The 20271-nt window shown below is 40.2% G+C and overlaps 1 protein-coding gene across 11 annotated transcripts in view; it reads left to right on the top strand.

The window, feature by feature from the left end:
• The window catches only part of POU2F1 (POU class 2 homeobox 1), a 193072-nt gene that overhangs the window by 169690 nt on the left and 3111 nt on the right, over positions 1–20271 (top strand). For 6 of the 11 annotated variants that reach the window (XM_049715608.1, XM_033427992.2, XM_033428001.2 and 3 more), the window contains 2 exons: positions 4889–5234; positions 6003–6091. In XM_049715608.1, the coding sequence (XP_049571565.1) occupies positions 4889–5234; positions 6003–6091 (435 nt within the window). Of the gene's footprint in view, positions 1–4888; positions 5235–6002; positions 6092–8853; positions 20244–20271 lie in introns of those variants that run through there. The other 5 variants (XM_033427998.2, XM_033427997.2, XM_033427999.2 and 2 more) reach the window with 3 other exon arrangements.

Raw genomic sequence — 20271 nt, 5'->3', positions numbered from 1 at the left:
AACTAAGTCACTTTGCTGTACACCTGAAACTAACACAGTACTGTAAATCAACTATACTTCAATAATTAAAAAAAATTTTTTTCAATTAAAAAGGATGAGGTGGGAAACAGGAGGTTGTGCCACACACTATATTCTTGCACGTAACTTCCTACTAACCTTGTGAGGTGGTGATGGCGTCTAATTCTGTTGCTGAGGACGCGAAAGCTCAGCAGGCATCACTTCCCTGATCAAAGTTGCCCAAGTAATTAAGTTGCCAAGAATATAGATAAAAGATATATATTGATTAAGAGGTGATTCACTGGGAGAATTCATTTGAAAATCCCATTATTATACTCTAGTGCTCATATGACATTCATATTGAAGACACCTAGAATGTGGTTGGAGGATAACAACCAGAAAGAGCTACTTTGAATGGTTTCTGGAGTCATCATCTCTTAGCCCAGGTTAAATTCACTGATGAAATTAATGGGATTTTCTTTGTATATATGCGGGATTTTAAGAAAGTGATACCGAATGGTCTGAAAATGGCAGTGGAGAGTGAAGAAAAGGCTACTTTAAGCCTTTGACCTCAAGTTCATTTCAGAAGTTTGAAAAGAAAGTAGTGCCCGTAAGTGAAATCAGGTTAGATAAGCTGAAAAATTGGTCAAGAAAAGATTGAAATTATATTGAAATTTACTAGCAGTAGAAGAGAAATGAGAGAAGATATATACCTTTCTATAGAACAGGGGGCAGGTCTTAGGAAAAGAGTGTCAAAGTGAAAAAGTATGTATGAATCTGCCAAACATATAGGACCCAACACAGCATCAATAGCTCAGTGATATAAATTGGTCTGATAGATTTAGAACTGAATAATGAAACTATGATTAATAATATCCACAAAGATGTAATTGTACTTTGGAACAGCAGCAGTAAAGAGGGAATCATCTTATTTATATTTTTGAGAGGGACAGAAAAAGGAGTAAATCCTCCCTTTTCACTTAACAGTAAGAAAGATATGTCTCAATATGTGAAAGAAACATTTCCTTAACAGTTAAAATGAGAGATGAATTCTAGGTATTCTTAGTATAGACCAGAAGAAGGCTTCAAAATAGATTTTAAAAGAACAAAACTGCCTGAATTTTTAATACAGCTATTATGAGAGAAGAGAATCTTCTACGGCTTAGCGTTAGATTTTATCACAAAGAAAGTTCTTTTACATAGATCTTTTTTCCAATATGCTTATAGGTTTGAAATACTTATTTTGATTGGTCTAGTTCTTCTTTCATCTCTGAAGTCTTTTATACCTCATAGAAGTATTATATTGAAAATTTATAGATGTTTTTGGTCTTTTTCAGTTCTCTATCTTGAGAAAATACCACTTAGGTTCTGCTCTACACATATATGTGGTTGATTATATCCTAGAACATAGTGACTTTTGCTAAATGAAGTTCCAGCTAGTTTAGGCAACCGGTTTTTTTGTATGTAGCATTTACTGATTACTGAAGTAAGAGGGCCTGTTCTGTACTTTGATGATGTTAGACAGCATCAAAATTACAGCTCATTGGGAATAATTGGCATCTTCTTTATCTATCCTATGCCTTATCAGTTATTTCTGCTTTAAGCAAAGGGACTTGATATTCTTTTTTTTTTTTTTTTTTTTTTTTTTGCGGTACGCGGGCCTCTCACCGTTGTGACCTCTCCCGTTGCGGAGCACAGGTTCCGCGGCCATGGCTTACGGGCCCAGCCACTTCGCGGCATGTGGGATCTTCCTGGACCGGGGCACGAACCCCTGTCCCCTGAATTGGCAGGCGGACTCTCAACCACTGCGCCACCAGGGAAGCCCGACTTGATATTCTTTAAGTAGCACTAGGCCTAACTTCTAGAGATATTTTAGACCTGTGCCATACAATATGGTAAGCACTAGCCTCATGGCTTTTATACATGTAAGATGTGACTAGTTCAAATTGAGATTTGCTTTTCAAAGCTTAGTATGAGAAAAACTCATTAAATTTTTAAAATATTGATTTTATGTTGAAATATATTTGGAATACACTGGGTTAAATAGAGCATAATATTAAAACTAATTTCACCTGTTTCTTTTTACTATTTTCAATGGGACTACTAGAAAATTTAATTCCATATGTACTGTATTTCTGTTGGACAATATTCATTTATAATAGTAAACCATTTCAGTGAATGTGTTTTAGCTGTCAGTGATATTTTTAATGTCAGTTAGTTATTTGTATTCAAATGTTTGTTCTCCTTACAACAAAAAGAAATTTTGGCATTTTGATTTTTTTTTAGGCCTCTCAAAGAACAATTTTCTAGATCTTCATTTTTCATACTAAATTTTATGAGAATCATAATATCATTGTATGTTTTTGTTTCCTCAAATAAGAAAATGTTGGGAATTCTCTGGTGGTCCAGTGGTTAGGACTTGGTGCTTTCACTGCTGGGGCCCCGGATTCAATCCCTGATTGGGGAACTAAGATCCCGCAAGGTGTGTGGCACGGCCAAAAAAAAAAGAAGAAGAAAATGTTTACCGCAATAGACTTTTTGAGAGCTGATTTTCATTACCCAATAGCCACTTAAATTTTTTAATGCAAAGAAGGCATCTGACCCTTAGAATGGGAGAAAGTATTTGCAAACGTATCAACGGACAAAGGATTAATCTCCAAAATATATAAACAGTTCATGCAGCTCAATATTAAAAAAACAAATAACCCAATCCAAAAATGGGCAGAAGACCTAAACAGACATTTCTCCAAAGGAGGCATACAGATGGCCAAGAAGCACATGAAAAGCTGCTCAACATCACTAATTATTAGAGAAATGCAAATCAAAATTACAATGAGGTACCACCTCACACCAGTTAGAATGGGCATCATCAGAAAATCTACAAACAACAAATGCTGGAGAGGGTGTGGAGAAAAGGGAACCCTCTTGCACTGTTGGTGGGAATGTAAATTGATACAGCCGCTAGGGAGAACAGTATGGAGGTTCCTTAAAAAACTAAAAATAGAATTACCATATGATCCAGCAGTCCCACTACTGGGCATATACCCAGAGAAAACCACAATTCAAAAAGACACATGCACCCCAATGTTCATTGCAGCACTATTTACAATAGCCAGGTCATGGAAGCAACCTAAATGCCCATTGACAGATGAATGGGTAAAGAAGATGTGGTACATATATACAATGGAATATTACTCAGCCATAAAAAGGAATGAAATTGGGTCATTTGTTGAGACGTAGATGGATCTAGAGACTGTCATACAGAGTGAAGTAAGTCAGAAAGAGAAAAACAAATATCGTATATTAATGCATATATGTGGAACCTAGAAAAATGGTAGAGATGAACCGGTTTGCAGGGCAGAAATTGAGACACAGATGTAGAGAACAAACGTAGGAACACCAAGGGGGGAAAGCAGCGGCGGGGGTGGGGTGGGGTGTGATGAATTGGGCGATTGGGATTGACATGTACACACTGATGTGTATAAAATTGATGACTAATAAGAACCTGCTGTATAAAAAAATTTAGAGAAAACCTATTTATTAGGTTTATAGACATGTGTGCAATTAAAAAAAAAAACACTACTGTTACCTTGGAAAAAAAAAAGACTATACATTTTCCTGTAAGCACAGGTTTAGTCACATCCAAGTTTTGGTATGTAATAGTTTTATTATCATTCAGTTCAAATTATTTTCTAACTCCAATTGTGATTTGTTTTTTGGGGGGTTACTTAGAAGTAGTGTATTTCATAACTTCTAGTTACTTTTTTGTTACTGATTTGTAGCTTAACTGCAAGTCAAGAAACACACTTTGTATAATTTTAATACTTTGAAATTTGTTAAAATTTGCCTTATAGCACAGTATGGTCAGTTTTAAAAATGTTCCAAGCGTGCTTGAAAATCATTTGTAATTTAAAGTTTTGCAGTATAGTGACTATATATCTGCGTGTTGAATCAAATTTGCTGCTCACGTTATTTAAGTTTTTTATATCCTTACTAATTTTTTGGGGGGGGGTCTACTGGTTCTGAAAGAGTTATCCTCTATCAGTGAATGACAGCAGTATGTTAAATCTCCTATTATGATAGTGAATTTGTCTATTTTTTCCTTGTAGCTCTGTTGCTCTATATAATTTGAAGTTAAGTACATACAAATTTAAAACTTCCTGGTAAATTGGTCTTGTTGATATGAAGTGCCCTTGTTTATTTCTAGTAATGCTTTTGCTTTCAAGTCTACTGTATCTGTTATTATATAATTTCCTTTTAGTTTATATTTGCACAGTATATCTTTTCCAGTTCTTTTACTTTCAACCTTTTGTACCATTATGTTTTGCTTTTTAATAAACTTTTAAAAATTAAAAAAAAAGGCATCTGGACATATGCCTTTAGTTATTTTCGTACTGTTTCTGTACATGTTATTGACACTTATTTGAGAAAAATGTGTAACTTTTAGTTTTTCTTGATTTCATTGCTTTGTTTTGATTTTTCTGCAGAGACTACTAAGGAGATTTCTGAATGAAAATGCTTTTCAGAAGCTTGGATTTTTTTGCTTGTACATTTCTTCCCCAGAGCAGTTGTGTTCTGTAGTTAGAGCTTCTGTGTTTTTTTAATTTTTAATAGGAAATTGGAAATGGAAAGCTGTGTTCCCTGTTTGTTTTATGGTTACTTTATTGCTCTTGCCTCTTAAAGTAGGTTCATGGCTTTGGTTCTTAAAATGTTTGTTTTTGTGGTTAATTTCCCTAGAAACACTAAACTTGGTTAATAAAAAAGGACATGTTTAGAGGTTACTGGATGGTAAATTAATTATTCAGTTGATTCTAGATTATGGTTGAATAAAGCAGCCATTCTTCCAAAAACATTTACAGAAGGTCACTTTCTAATATGATTCCCTTTTCAGGCACTACAGACACCACCTCCAACAACACCGCAGCCGTGATTTCCACAGCGCCTCCAGCTTCCTCAGCAGTCACTTCCCCTTCTCTGAGTCCCTCCCCCTCTGCCTCAGCCTCCACCTCTGAGGCATCCAGTGCCAGTGAGACCAGCACAACACACACCACCTCCACTCCTTTGTCCTCTCCTCTTGGGACCAGCCAGGTGATGGTGACAGCATCAGGGTTGCAGACAGCAGCAGCTGCTGCCCTCCAAGGAGCTGCACAGTTGCCAGCAAATGCCAGTCTTGCTGCCATGGCTGCGGCTGCAGGACTAAACCCAGGCCTGATGGCACCCTCACAGTTTGCAGCTGGGTAAGGTGCTTTCTCATCTTGTTTATATCTGAGAAACAGCTAGGAGGTCATCCCTGAAGTAACTTATAGGGAATACTTTTTCATCACTATCTTAAATGCAAAAAAAGACAAAAAACAAAAACAAAAAATCCTTTAAAGCCATAATCTCTTTGAAATGGGTTGCTCCATAGTAGTAGCACAAGGATTTTGATTATGGTTGGAATTAAGTTTCTTAACACTCTGGAAGGACAGTAGTCATACCTTTATTTCTAGATGAAGATACAGAACACCAGGCCACTGATTATACCTGAGTGATGGGGCTAGGAAGAAAGCCCAGGATTCCTGACTCTTATTCTTATGCTTTCTCCATTAAGCTCTGAACTGTCTGCTTTCTAATTCTCAAACATAAATAAGAGATACAGTAATAGGATTCCTAATTTTATATTACCATGAAACAAATAAGAATTACTTCATAAATATATTCCTTTCTCTGGCATTTTTTTCCCTTTTGTTTTGAAGAAAGGAGAATGAAGTAATTCAAAGAGTCAAAATGACTGCAAGTTTTACATTTTGTGTGAACCATAACCTCGTTTTGCTTTGTACAAGTGAGCGTCAAGGAAAGCAGTAACTTGGAAGTACTAACCACACCATGTAAGAGTGTAAAGAGAGTAACATATTTCCATATACTTCCCCAGTTGTATTTTCCTTTTTCTTATCCATTTGGGTATGTTGTCAAACTGACACAGGCATCTACATTGTAATAAAGTGACTGTTCTTCTGTACTTTCAGAGGTGCCTTACTCAGTCTCAATCCAGGGACCCTGGGTGGTGCTCTCAGCCCAGCTCTGATGAGCAACAGTACACTGGCAACTATTCAAGGTCAGTAGAATTTTTTTCCTTACTTAGCATTTTTTTTTTTTTTTTAATGGTGGAAGTCTGTTTTGCTAGAGGTGAAAGTGATGGGAAGAGATAGTTGAATTGATAATGCTCGCTAACCTGAGGACCAAGAATGTGTCCTTGTAAACAGCTTTGTAAGAGAAATATAGGTGTCGGTCTGTAAGAACAGGAAATATACTTAGTTTGGTGTATTAAACCAGGACTGAGACTTCCCTGGCAGGCCAGCGGTTACGACTCCGAGCTTCCACTATAGGGGGCGCGGGGGGTCCTATCCCTGGTCAGGGAACTAAGATCCCACATGCTGCATGGTGTGGCCAAAAAAAAAGAAAGAAAGAAAGAAACAAGGACTTTAATGCTGATATTTATCTTCTTATGTAAATAGACTTGGAGGCAGAATTTCCTCCTACATTTATCTAAATAGTCATCCAAGACCCATCCCCAGGCAAACTTGACCAAGAAAAATTCTCCAGTCCCCACCCCCGCCCCTAAGAGAGCCTTATACAAGAAGGCCCTATAACGAATTAACATTGGAGCACATCGTGCAGACTTCAGGAGTACTTTTAATTCTTGTTAGGTTCTTCCCTTTGTATATCCCCATCATTATAGAGCATATATTCTCTTGGATTTTAATGTCTCTTTTCCAAGCCCAGATGGGTCCCTTTTGGCCTTAGCATGCTATCCAGTCTAAAATGAGTCTAAATCCACTCATTCTATATATTGAAGGGTTTGATTTGTTTAACGTCTGAGCTTTGTGTTTGAAGATGCTTGCTGTTACGTGATTCAAGGAAACACTTTGAGATATCACTATATTGATCTGAGAAATTTTTCTTAAAATAATTTGGGCTTAAATGAGAGTTCTTGGGGCCAAAAATAAGCTGTTAGTGAACTTCAATTAAGATTAGTGTTTCGATGAAAAATAAATAAAAGAAGAAATAAATTAAGAAATGAAAAAAAATAAAGAAATTAAGAAATGAAAAAAAAAAAGATTAGTGTTTCGGGCTTCCCTGGTGGCGCAGTGGCTGAGAGTCCGCCTGCCGATGCAGGGGTCACGGGTTCGTGCCCCGGTCCGGGAAGATCCCACATGCCGCGGAGCGGCTGGGCCTGTGAGCCATGGCCGCTGAGCCTGCGCGTCCGGAGCCTGTGCTTCGCAACAGGAGAGGCCACACAGTGAGAGGCCTGCGTACCGCAAAAAAAAAAAAAAAAAATTAGTGTTTCATGGATGATATCTCTACAGTATACTGTAGACAATATTAGTTCCAGACAAATCTAAAACATGACCTAGATTACCTTACATTATATTGACTTTCTCATTGACTAAATCATGTGAAATTGATGGTTAGATCTGTAAAGCTTTTATTATAAAAGGATTTCTTTTTGGAGTAAGATTTGTGATAAATCACGTTTTCTCTTGCATTTCGGTGTACCTCTGGTGTACCTCTGTAGTGATACTAAAAAGGCAAGATGCCTTCCATAGGGCGTAACTGAGTACAGAACAGGTACTCTCTGGGAAGATCTAGAACTGGACTGTGACCCTAAGCCTGGAATCTCAGAAAACGTCAAGCTGCACCAAGACTCACTGTTCTGTACTCTTTGTGTCATCATGTTCAAAGTCAAGGACATTCCCTCAGCTCCTCTCTCTTTCTTTATATATTATGTAAGAAATCAATCATTTTTAATGCCACTAGGAAATACATGTGCCTCAAATATACATGTGAGGATGTGGTTATGTGAGTGAGGGGATTGTGGGGGGTTGTCAGATATAGGAAAAGATATTAGAGTGCCCAATTATTTTAATGAAAATTTTGATGATGAAGGAGAAGCAACAGCATCACAGGAAAATTCTTACGTATTAAAGCAAGTCCTAAGCTTAGAACCCACCTGCATCAGTATAGCTCTGCTTTCCTCCTACAGAGACTCATCATTCTCCTTTGTGCAGGTCATAGAAATTAAATGTTTTGAAGTAAGAAACGAATCACACCTTCTACTTTATTTGTTAATATATAACTTATTTTAGAACTAAAGTCTTTTCGAAAGACAGTTTTTATCTTGTATATCACACTATAAAGTACTCAAATTTATCAGTAATGCCAGTTGGTTTGATAAAAGCTAACTATATTTTAACGCCTTAATCACTGTAGCTAGTTTGTTTTTTGAATGGAGGTAATCTAAAGGCAGTGATCTTCATTAAAAACAAAATTATTGGATTTAACAAATATTTCTAGGTAGATGGAATAAAGTTGAGATTTCAAGATAGAAACATGACTCTTTGATTCTCCTCTCACCTATCCTGATCATGCTCATTAAATTAGAGTTTTCAGGGGGCTTCCCTGGTGGCGCAGTGGTTGGGGGTCCGCCTGCCAATGCGGGGGGCGCAGGTTCATGCCCCGGTCCGGGAGGATCCCGCGTGCAGCGGAGCGGCTGGGCCCGTGGGCCACGGCTGCTGGGCCTGCGCATCCAGAGCGTGTGCTCCACGGCGGGAGGGGCCGCAGCCGTGAGGGGCCCCCGTACCACAGGAAAAAAAAAAAAATTAGAGTTTTCAGCCCTTTAGGCTCTTTCAAAATTATAAATAAACTTTAGTTGGTGACAATATAGTGCTGTAATTAAGGGTAAAAAATTCAGTTAAGGGATGTGCTTTCTCCATCTGGGTTGTGGGAAAACTCAGTACATTTGATGTGTTGTTTGGCTTCTCTGGGATGATGCTAACATTCTCCTTCCTGCCTGTTTTGCGGGGGGTTTGTCTGTAGCTCTTGCTTCTGGTGGCTCTCTTCCAATAACGTCACTGGATGCAACTGGGAACCTGGTATTTGCCAATGCGGGAGGAGCCCCCAACATCGTGACTGCCCCTCTGTTCCTGAACCCTCAGAACCTCTCTCTGCTCACCAGCAACCCAGTTAGCTTGGTCTCTGCCGCTGCAGCCTCTGCAGGGAATACTGGACCTGTAGCCAGCCTCCATGCCACCTCCACCTCAGCTGAGCCCCTCCAGACCTCTCTCTTCACAGCGGCCTCTGCCAGCGGGGCTGCCTCCACCACCACCGCCTCCAAGGCACAGTGAGCTGGGCTGAGCGACGCCGCCAGCCCCCTTCTTCACTCCGAGTGCAACTGGCTGCCAGCCTGGCTGAGACTGAAACACGTGATGGGCTTCCTCTTGCCATGTTGCAAGGGCAAGGGAGAGGAGGGAGAGAAGAAAAAACACATGCCGGAAAAAAAAGGATGGAAATGGGACAACATTTGCCTAATTTTGTAATAAAACACTGTCTTTTCAGGATTGCTTCATGGATTGGAGAACTTTCTAACCAAAAATTTTAAAAAAACAAAAAAAAAGGCAGAAACAAAAAATCAAAAACAAACAAAAAAATAAGTGAAAGGACTACTTATCATTTCCAGCAGTCATGATGACGAGTTAAGGTGGGTTACCAATTCCAATATAGGAAGGGGATTTCTTGTTTGTCTAAATTTCTTTTTTTCTTAAAAAAAAAATCATTTTTATGGGTCTGTTGTACAGGCCATTAAGTCATAACAAGGTGTTTATAATCGTATCAATTGTGTTGGGGGTTCCTTTCTTAACTGGTACAATTTAGGCAGGCCTGTATTACTGTATCTCTATTGTTATTGTTGTTGTTGTTGTTATTGTTTTTTATATATATATATAGTTTGGACATGTTTATCTCTTGCTCCTGGATCCTATTTCAGTGAGCTCCCACACTGTGGGGCGGGAGGGTTTTAGGGTAAGGGGGACTTAACGTTCTTAATTGCGGGGAATGTTCTTGCTGGTTTCCTTATCCTTGATGACTCTTACAGAGGTGCTAGAAAATTATTTTCTTTTGCCACTTATGCAAGAGGCTTGGTGCAGAAGCTGAAGGCAGTGTGTGCAAACACTCCCACTCCACACACGCCCCCTCCCCCCCATCAGGTGGTGCCTTTGGAGCACTTTTGCGTAGGAAGGAATTCCTGCTGAACTGTAGCTCTCACTCACCCCAAATCATTGAATGACCTGAGGCCCAGATCCTGTGGTGCAACAGTGCTGCTTTCTGCTACTTTCAACAGGAATGGCTGTACATGTTGCAGGGCAGGATTTGGTTCCGAAGAGCAAAGACTACTGCAGACACCTAACTTGGTGGTTCTCCTGACTTCTTATCTCCTGAAATGCTCTACTGTTGGTGTGTTTGTTTGTTTTTTCCATTTTGTGGAAGTTTTTCATCCAAACTTCCTTTAACTTACTTGGCAAAGAACAAAATAACTTACTGAAATTGGGAAACTTTTCCCTTCTTTTGTTTTCTGAAGGAACTCTACTAGACTGTTTTCCATTGGTTATAGATCACCGAAAGAGGTGTGATGAGAAGAGTCTGAGGTTAGCTACAGACTTTCACCAGATGGCTTATCAATTCCTCTAACCCTGACGCTCTCCTTGGTTCTCTGACTAGAGAAGGCACTCATTAGCCGGGCATGGGATCTGTAGAACCTCTGAAAGACTTTGAGCAGGAACTTTGCACACACCTCAAGTGTCTCCTTGGTTTGTTAGTGATGCTCCTGCTAGGTAGGTCTAAATGGCAATACACGTCTCTGTTCATTGTAGAAGGCGATTAGCTTCCGTAATTGTTTTCAGGGTATTTCTAGACGATGTAAATGAGCCCATGAAAAGGAAGTGTTTATGGAAGTAGATGAAGAGGAATGAGGGTAACTTGGAAATTAGATTTCCCTTTTTGTCAGTGTTCTGTTATTATAGTATCTGTATCCAAAAAGTTCCCAAAAGACTGGATCACTGCAGTGCAGCTCATCTGAGCTCCCTTCTTATTGGAGTGAAAGGTTCCCATCTGGTGTTTGTGGGTGCTTGCTTACATCTCCAGTGGTCCTATGACTGCACTTTTTCCCCGTTTCGAGCTGGGGGCTGAGAGAGAGCTTACAGGTAATTTTTCTTCTGCATGCTCTGCTTATATCCACAAGGGAGCTTGGATTCTGTGTATTTGTCTCTTCACAATGTTGGGAAAGGCAGTGATTCAGACACAATGTGCATTTTTGTTTGTGATCATCCAAGTGGGAGACAGGCATATTAATATTAAAAGACCAGAAATGTTTTAGTTCCCTTGTTAATTTTTCTTCTATTCCTTCTGTCTTCCCATTTTATTTCACAAAGTATTTAATTAACTACCCTTCACCTTCCTAAAATCCCTCCAAAATCAATGAACTGCAAGCAGGGAAACTAACAAATGTCCATCCACCGTTTTTGTGTGTGGTATGTTTTTTTTAATGTTGTTTTTTTGACTAAGCTTGAACCAAAGTCAATTTTTAGCAAGCTGCTGTACTAATGGACTAGTTTATATCGTGCAGTTCAGACACATTGAGGAGATAGATGCTACTGACAATTTCTTTTTTCATTTGTCTTTATTAATTTTATATAAAAGTTGCTGCTTGTTTTAACCTTTTGTGTTGGTAAGTTGTAATATCCTCTGGGCAGACATTAACTTGATTTTTTAAGTAGTTTATTTAGTTTGGTGTGTAAATAGAATGGCAGTGTCAGTTACTAATTTTTCTCCTCTTCATCCCACTATTTCTCTGATGTAGTTGAATTTAATATTTTATCCTGATTTGACATCTCTAATTTTAGTCTGTGCAAATGATTTTAGGGCTGTCAGTAATACTGTAGCTGCCCGTAATGATGAGTCCCTCCCTTGGGAGTGGTAAGTTAGGAGGAAGGATTCAGGGAGGGAAGTGCTGATACCCACCATACTGGATTAGAGGTTGTAGCATTAATTTCCCAAAATCGCTACCAAAGGAAGTGTTGAAACCCAAGGGACTCAAGCCCAATGGATTAAGAGGAAGAGCAAGGAAAGGCTGTGTTTGTTTGTTCTCCTGTGTGGTTCACAAATGCTCCCTCTCCCAAATAAGATTCACCAAGAGACTTCGATATTAAAAAAGAAGATACTAAGCTTTAAATGTCAGTACGATGGTCTTCTCTTCCCTGCCCTGTCTATATTCTCGAGTTAATTCGGGATAGGGGGATTCTGCCTCTGTGTATGTGGGGTTGTGGATCACTTTATGAAGATAAAATTTAAACCAGCATAAAAACCTGTGTTTAAAAGAAGAAATAAATCCTTAGACAAAGGTAACTTTTAGAATTTTTCTGTTTTTTTCTCTTATTTAAAAACAAGTTGTGAAATGAAAGGTACATTTACACATGTACACATGAAACACTAAAACAGCTTGTTGATGGGTGTTTAACTTAAAATTGACTCCCCATCGTCATCATCCCTAGATAGTCTACTGATCATATTGTGTCATGACTCAGCCTTTAGTCCTTTTTTACTTTATATCATCTTTTTTATCATCTCAAGAAATGCTTTTTGAATTGAATGAATCTCCTAAGCTAAGGTACTCAGACTTAACTTTTAGTCACCTTATATGGGAGAGTCTGGAAATTAAGAGGGACCATTTGACCAAAAAGAGATGTTAGAGATGTTTGGTAGCGTTTCTGCATTTCTAAGAGGGAGGGCCAGATAGGTCATCACAGTTAATTGTGTCATTCTTCTTTTTTTCCCCTTAATGTTTATGCAAGTTTTATTTTATCCCTGAATTTGGTTAACACATATTAAGCCAAAGACTAACTCTAAATGCATTTATAGCGATACTATATTTGCCCATGGTAATGGGCCCTCCCTAGGGAGTGGTGAATGTAATTGTTTGAATCCTGCTTATCACAGCGGGGCAATTTGGTTGTGAACTTTATTTGTACCCTGTATAAATCTAAAGGACAGCAGAAAGACCTGGAAAAGGGCTTCTCAGAGGAACAGTAGTATTGTTCCTGATTTAAGAAATATGTTGAGTGCTATGTTAGTTTAAATGTTTCTGAAGTTACATAGGCAGCTTTTTAGAATTAAAAAAATTGTTCCTATCCATTCATTACCTGATATAAAACACACTTGCTTTTATTTATTTGGTAAGAAAGATCAATACCATCCTAATTTACTCAACTTATTATTGAGGAATGGAACCAAAGGAATCCAACTTTCGTTTTGTGTAGGACCATACTGATTTGTACTTCATGGTAGCATTGTTAGAAATTAGCGTTTTTTTACAAGGGCAAATAATATTAATTAAAAGATTTTTAGTGAGATTATCTTGCCAGTTTGTTCTACACAGTTCATTCATTGTTGGGGAGAAAAGCACAATTGTACCTCTTTTTTACATTACTTTGTTCTATTATCCCTCATTTATTTGGGAAGGTGGGAGGAAACTTTGTCTATTTCAGAAGCACAGATACTTGCTTGACACAATATTTAAGTTCAGCCCAATCTTTATCATTAAATTTTCTATTTAAAAATTGCTGGGAGAGCTGGATACCTTTGAAAATGTAGGAAATTAATGTAGATTTTTAAAGTTGTAAATCCTGTTAGTCAACATTGCAGTTAGTGTATAATAAACACTTGGCTTACAAAAGAAGCTCTTTGTTGTTCATAGTCTAAAGTTGTTCCCAAACCATGTCATCCTCACAAAACTTTCTTTACCAAGAAAAAAGTGAAATCGTTACGGTAGGAAGAGAGAGAGTGGACACAGGGAGCAGTCAGCAAGCCCTGAGCGTCAGGGCTGCCCGTGAGCGCACGGCGCGGGGCGGCGCCTGGTTCACACTTCCTGCCGGCAGTCTGCTGTGGCCTTGGACCCGCAGGGGCCCCCAAAAGTCAGTCTGCGATCTGAGAACCCTCCGTTAAGGGGCCTCAACAATTAATTATGAGAGTTGGTCCAATACTTTCTCCTTAATTGGCATGTAAAATTGATGAATTTAAAGTTTATTCGTTCAGACCGTGTTTATTGGAGCTGAAAATGTTAAAAAGACCATCAATACTAATGGAGAAAAAGACTCAAAACTTGACATTTAAAATTACTCAAACGGCAAGAATTGATGGATTCATTTGATCATAACCATTATGAGTTCATTTTTGTATGTGTGTGTGAAAAGCATTTAGTGAAAAGCATTTAGTTTAATCACAGCCCTGGCCATCTACTTGCATAGATGGTGCACACAGTACAAATGTGAACTTGGACAGAAATAGGATAAGTAAACTGCTTTCATCATTAAAGGCTGATGCTAATCCTGTTCTGCCTCATTCTTTTCTTCATCTAAAGAGATTCCATGGGACACGCCTGAAATTTTCAGTAAGGTATTTGAAAGGATTCCATCCAAAGGGCAGGGAATATGTCTTTTCTCAGAGTTGTCAGGTTTACACCCAGATTTCCATATGATTTGTGAAGTTGCTTTCTTCTGACCATCCTTACTCATGAAACAGTTCCACGTGTGGGCTCTTCTACTCTCAGCCTTTGCTCCAAGCAGCAAACCTTAGCAGCTCTTACGTTGATTCTGTAATCTGGATCTCCTTTCCTCTCTTCCTTCTCTTCCTTTTCTCTTTCAATGGTGATACCTTAATCTGGGAGGTAATGCTCGTGGGTAACAGCTAGCTTCTGGCCCCTCCATAAAATACCTCAGCATAGTTTAGCATTGTTACAGAACTGGTTTTAAACTAAAAACCAAATAAATAAGTAAAAAGAAAAAACTTTATAAATAGTGGAAATAATTCTAGCTGTAGCATTTAGTCGAACTGATGTTTATTATGATTGATAAACATGATTGATGCTGTATGTATTGGGGATCCTGTTTATAGGTTACAGTTTATAGGGTTAGGGAGGGTGGGTGGGGAGAGAAGAAGGTGATTATGTTAGAAGGAAAATGTTGCATTGCTCGTGTGTGTGTTCGCTTTTCCTTATCTCTGTCTTGCCAAAGGAAACTTGATCATCCCTGTGTTTGGGTTTGGGATCCGTCAGCCTCTCTGCGGTCTGGCCTGCAGTGCAGTGTGTGGTGGCGTGCAGGTTACACATGGGTTGTCCAATTCAGGGTCCTCGAAGGCATTTACATCCCTTCCTGTGGCTGCCCAGGCCCCCCATACCCCGCCAGCCTCTCCTGATGATTCATTACCTCTGTACGTAGCAGGAGCTTAGGAGAAGGATGAATGTGTGAATGTCGGGGTGTGTGGTTGAGCAATAGAGGCAGAAGTAGAGAAGCACCATTTAATTTGGAGAGGAAAGGAGAAATGAATGATTGATGCATCTTAATCTAAGAAAATGAAGCAGGTTTTTTGTTTTTTGTTTTTTTGTCGCCCTCTGTCGTGTTACTGAACGTTGTGCTAGTAGCACAACAGTTTCAAACCTCACTTCCTTTTCTCATACGAAGGCTGATTTTGTCTCGACCAAAAATGCGAACAGAAGGAAACCAGATCAAGAAGTTGAAAGCCAACCTGCTCGCCTCTTACCTGTGATACGGTGTGACCTTTAGGGATGGGTTAGTTAGTGAGATTGAGAAGAGTGTTGTTCTTAGTGGGGATGTGAATGAGAAATGATGCTGGTTTAGGAACAGTTAAGAGTCCTTTCTGGCCATACTCTGGGACAAACTTTCTTGGCTCCCTGAGTTCAGATACAGACTCTATGTCCAGAAAGGCTATTTTTTAATAAGTGATCCATCTCACAGAACCTAAGTGGGGTTCGGTTTGGATACCAAAGACACTGCATTGTTTATCCTTACGTTTTCAACACAGGCAGAGGGAATAGGAACAAAAAGCTGAAATTTGGAAAAGCTTTACCTTTGTCTCTTTCCTTTTCCTCTCCCCTCCCCATCCCCACTTTTTGAAGGAAGTCTTATTGGTCATCCTGGCTTTGGAAAAGAGATTTATTTAGTTTCACTCTGCTGGCTCTGTAAAAATGGATAGAGTTGCTAAATGTGGCAGTGATATTCTTGGAACTGCTGGGAAATTTAGGGGGGGTGGCAAAAGATGGGGGTAGAATTCTTTTCTTATTTCCCTTTATCTAACACTTATAAAGAGAACCAGTACAGCCTGTTTGAGTTCAGACGATATTTAGTTGTTCTGTCACTTGTGAAGGATAAGCATTTTCAAGAGCAAGATTACATGGAAATCCAAAAGGCCTTCCTTTATTCTTCCACAGAGCTGTATTGTTCCGGAATGTTTTCACATATGGGCTCTGGGGAATTGAGTAGTTCACTGTTTTGGTGTACTATTGACGAGACACGGAAAAGAGGGGAGGGATAAGAAATTTATTGCTCTCGACAGAAAACGATCAGGTTGCAGAACTTCATGACAGCTTTACTAATAATCTTATTGTTCTGATGTTATATAAAAGTGGTATTAATATTGTGTGACTTTTCAAAGCACTAGGTAGGTCAGGAAGCAGGTATCAAGGCTATTGAAGATAAGAGCACTTGAAACAACAGTTGAGGGAAGACAAGGCATACATGATGGACCGCCACTGCACCCGGAAGTGAAGCTCCCACGGTGGGCAGGGCAGGGCCAGTGCCCTTTATGATTCTTTCTGCATCCCTGAATCAGCCCACTCCTCACAGGGCCGTGCCACCCAATGCCACCTTCCGGTTCAAACCCAGGACACTGTCAGAAAGTTCAGACCCCAAAACTAATTTACTGTAAAAAAAAAAAAAATATTGAGGTCTGCTGCAAAGTTCCCCCGAATTTTCTTTGTTTACTTGTTCATCGTTGTTTTCATGGAGTCAGCCACAACCTCACAAAAGCAGCTTAAGGCTTCTTTCGTAACTTGGCAGTGGCATTGAGCTCTCTCACATGATGTCCCAAAGTCTGCAGGCAGACAGTTGGGTACAGTGCTGTTTCCAAAATGAGACATCCAAACACTTCTTTAAAATTGGGATTTCCTTCGAATGAAAAAGGACAGAGCCAAGGAGAGAGAAGACTCTGTACTCCTACCCAGTCCCTCAGCGTCTCTAAGTCTGAGCAATAGAGCAGGAAAGGGAAAGCACTTTCAGAAGCTGGAAAGACAGTCCTGTTAGGAAAGGCTGTAGTTGTAGGCAGGTGGGGTGCCTCGTCTTTGGTTCTGATCCTGCGTGGGTCTGCGGAAGGCACGTACTGTATGAGAGTAGAGTGGACTAGCCTGGTTGCGTGTAAAACTGCAAACAGTTGGGAGGGGGGAAAGGAGAGAACCAAAGACGTTGCAACTGTATTATAACATTGGCTTTTGACAGCGTAAATGGTGTGTCATGTCTCCCCTGAGTGCGGGCAAAGTGGAGATGCAGACTTCTTCCGGCTTCTTACCTCTGCTGGCGGGGCCTGTGTGCATTACTCAGTCCACAGGAGGTGTCACTCCGAGGAAATGCCCTCCCCCACGTTAGACCGTAGTTCAGTCCCTGCAGCTGTGGTGGTGGTGGTGGCAGAGGCGAGGTGAATAAGCGTGGGGTTTTCCGCCCACCACGAGTCCAGGAGCTGTTGTATACCTCATTTCTAACTCGTGACTGAGTAACTTGCTTTAAAACTTTCTCTAAACCCTACAGAGTTGCCAAGTCTGCCCTCCCTCCTCTGAGTAATGTTGAACTCTGGCCTATAGCATCACGGGACCTGTAGCCTAGGGTGGGACCTCCCAAAGCCTCTGAATGTCGCTGCTTTAAAAGCTACTGCAAACTGAGGGCAAATTGCAATCTTCTCCTCCTTTTTGTTGCAGGGGGTCTTCCCAGGTCTCTTAACATCTGTTCCTTGCCACCCTGCTCTTAGGGGCTGGCCAGCCGGCCACACCCCGACCCCACCCCCCATCTCTGACTGCTGGCCACACCTCCCCTCCAGTACTTGCCTTCTCCCTGGTGCGGGGAGGCCATCCCCTTCCCCTGTGAGGCCTCAGGGTTCTGCTTATTTTCAGGACTTTGGGTGGAAGGGAAGACACCAAAGGCTCCTTTAAGCTGACTGCTGCATACACATTTCACTTTTTTTCCTTTGACATGACCAAAAAAAAAATCCAAATATTTAAGTTTTTATTGTTATTAATATTATTATTATTTGACAATCTTATATCCAATGGGCTGTCTAGAAGCTGCATCCCCAGCCCTTCACCTTTTCTTTGAATGTAGTTCCCAACCTTCAATTCCCACCCCCAATGTCGAAAAAAAGAGCTTTGCCAGGTCTTACTACTGCTGCTATAAGCCAGGGGAGGGTGGTTTCTTTGTTTTGTTTTGTTTTGTTTTTTAAATTTCCAGCCAAAACCAAAGATTTTTTAATGATTGTATAAACTCAAAACAAACAAAAAAACCAAAGAAAAGGGAAGTCTTCAGCGTCAATCCAGTCTGTGGCGTCCTGGTGTTTAGAGGAGCGAGGCCCGGGGCAGGGAAGGGGGGGCCCCTGACTGCACTGAAAGAGCAGGGAGTCTGTTTCCAGTGTTCCAGGGTGTGCAGAGGCACATGCTTGGTAGCTTTGGCTCCTGCCAACCTGTGAACGTGCCATGGAACGAACTGGCATTTCAGATTTTCCAAAACGGTAGGCAGAAGCCCATCACAACGATAGTCCTCCCTACGACAGCCATGGTCACTGCAGGGGCTTAGCGCAGGGACGGGGAGCCCGGGCTGCTGCTGGGCGCCTTGGACTCCACAGAGTGGGGGAAGTTGAAGACACTGGTGCAGGATTGGCTGCTCTGCCGGGTGCTTTAACCTCTGGGGCCGTGCCCGTGAATACTCGCCAAGGTGCCCTTCTGAGCCTTTTCTCTCTTTTCCTTTACTGGAACTGCTTGGAAGTGGCTGTCCTGTTTGTGAGAAAACACGCAGAAGGATTATCAAGCTTTTTCATTTCTTCTTACAGTAGTTTGTTTCCTTTTTGCAGCACCACTGTGCAACTATGCATTGTATTTCACAACCTTTTGTGCTAGGTAGATGCCTGTGACTTTTTAACTTGGGGGGTGGTGGGTGCAAATGAAGGAACTTTTTACACGGATCTTTTTAATCTCAGTTGATTAGGGGAGGGGGGGGATTTGGTTCTAGGGTCATACAAGCTCTATCCCAAAGCAAAATCCAAATGTTAATAATATTAGCCTGATGCAGATACCAAAGATAATTTCTTTCCTGCAGAACCTTAGACTTGTGTATTAAGTACGATTACCCAGCACTTGCATTAGTCTAACCTCAGTAATTCCAAAGCTTAGATGTATATTTTGGTATATTTCTGGGATATTAAAAAAAAATGTCGTTTAACTTCTTGTTTGTTTCAGTGTAATGCTCTTAAAGTCATAGCATGAAGATAACTGAACTGTCCTATTCTTAGTAGTTTGAAATAATAGTATTTTTGTATGTTTTGGGTGTGTCTATGTATGTAGTAACATAACAGTTTTCACTGCCTAGGTGTTCATAATAAAAAAGAAAACAAAAAAGTTCTGAGTGTACATAATATTCAGTAATAAACTTCCACCGGGGTCAATTTGGATTGAATATTTGCTGATTTATCGGTCCCAACTGGGATTTTGTTTTGTTTTAAAGAGACAGTGGTGGTTTTGGGTTTTTTTCTAAAGCTGTTTTCTTTCTCTCTGTTTTTAAATATCTTAACTCCCCCCACCTTTTTCTTTTCTTCCTTTTTTTTTTTTTTTTAAAATATTGATTCAGGGGTGTTTTTCCACTGTTGTCAAGGGAGGGACACAAGGGGGAATTGACCCCTTGGCCTCCCAAAACTTTTTGTTTTATGTACTTAACTTTAAAATGTGAGTTTGAGTTCTCTTTTGTGGAAACTTAAGATGTGGTGTAAATGTTTCTTTCCAAAATTGTCCAGCAGCTTTAATGAGGCAGTGACAATTCCTAAGTAGTTTATTGGGAGTCCTTTTACATTTCTCCTTAGATAACTCTGCAATCTGGGTGGCTATTGTATAGCCTCACTGTCCCAGACGCCTGGTTAGCCATTTCCCCTCGGATAGGAACATGCTACAAGAATCAACCCATAACTTGGGAGTCTGGGGCCTTGTTATCTGGGCCCCCGGGAGACACACGTTTTCTTGGTTTTGAAAACCCGAAACACAAGCAATTTACATTTGGGGGAATTAGCTGATACCTCCTGAGGCCTGAGGAGGTGGTGGGGAATATGAGTGGTGCTGTCTCTTTAAAAGTGCCCTTTATATGATTCCCCCTCCTGGGGCTGCCTGCAGGGGGCTGTAGGCTTGGGAGAGGTTGTGTAGGTGACAGTGAATCAGAATGAAAATGGTAGATTTTGTGTAGATGCATTTGTCTGCTGTAATTTTTTATATATATTAAACTTACTGTAATTGTACAGTTCATTTCTGTTGTAAAACATCATTAAACCATTTTCCAAGTGTTTTCACATTGTTTGAGTTTCTCTGAAGTT

The sequence above is a fragment of the Orcinus orca genome, chromosome 1 (genome assembly GCF_937001465.1).
Source record: "Orcinus orca chromosome 1, mOrcOrc1.1, whole genome shotgun sequence".
Taxonomy (NCBI): Eukaryota; Metazoa; Chordata; class Mammalia; order Artiodactyla; family Delphinidae; genus Orcinus; species Orcinus orca.
This window is presented reverse-complemented; position numbering and strand designations above follow the sequence as displayed.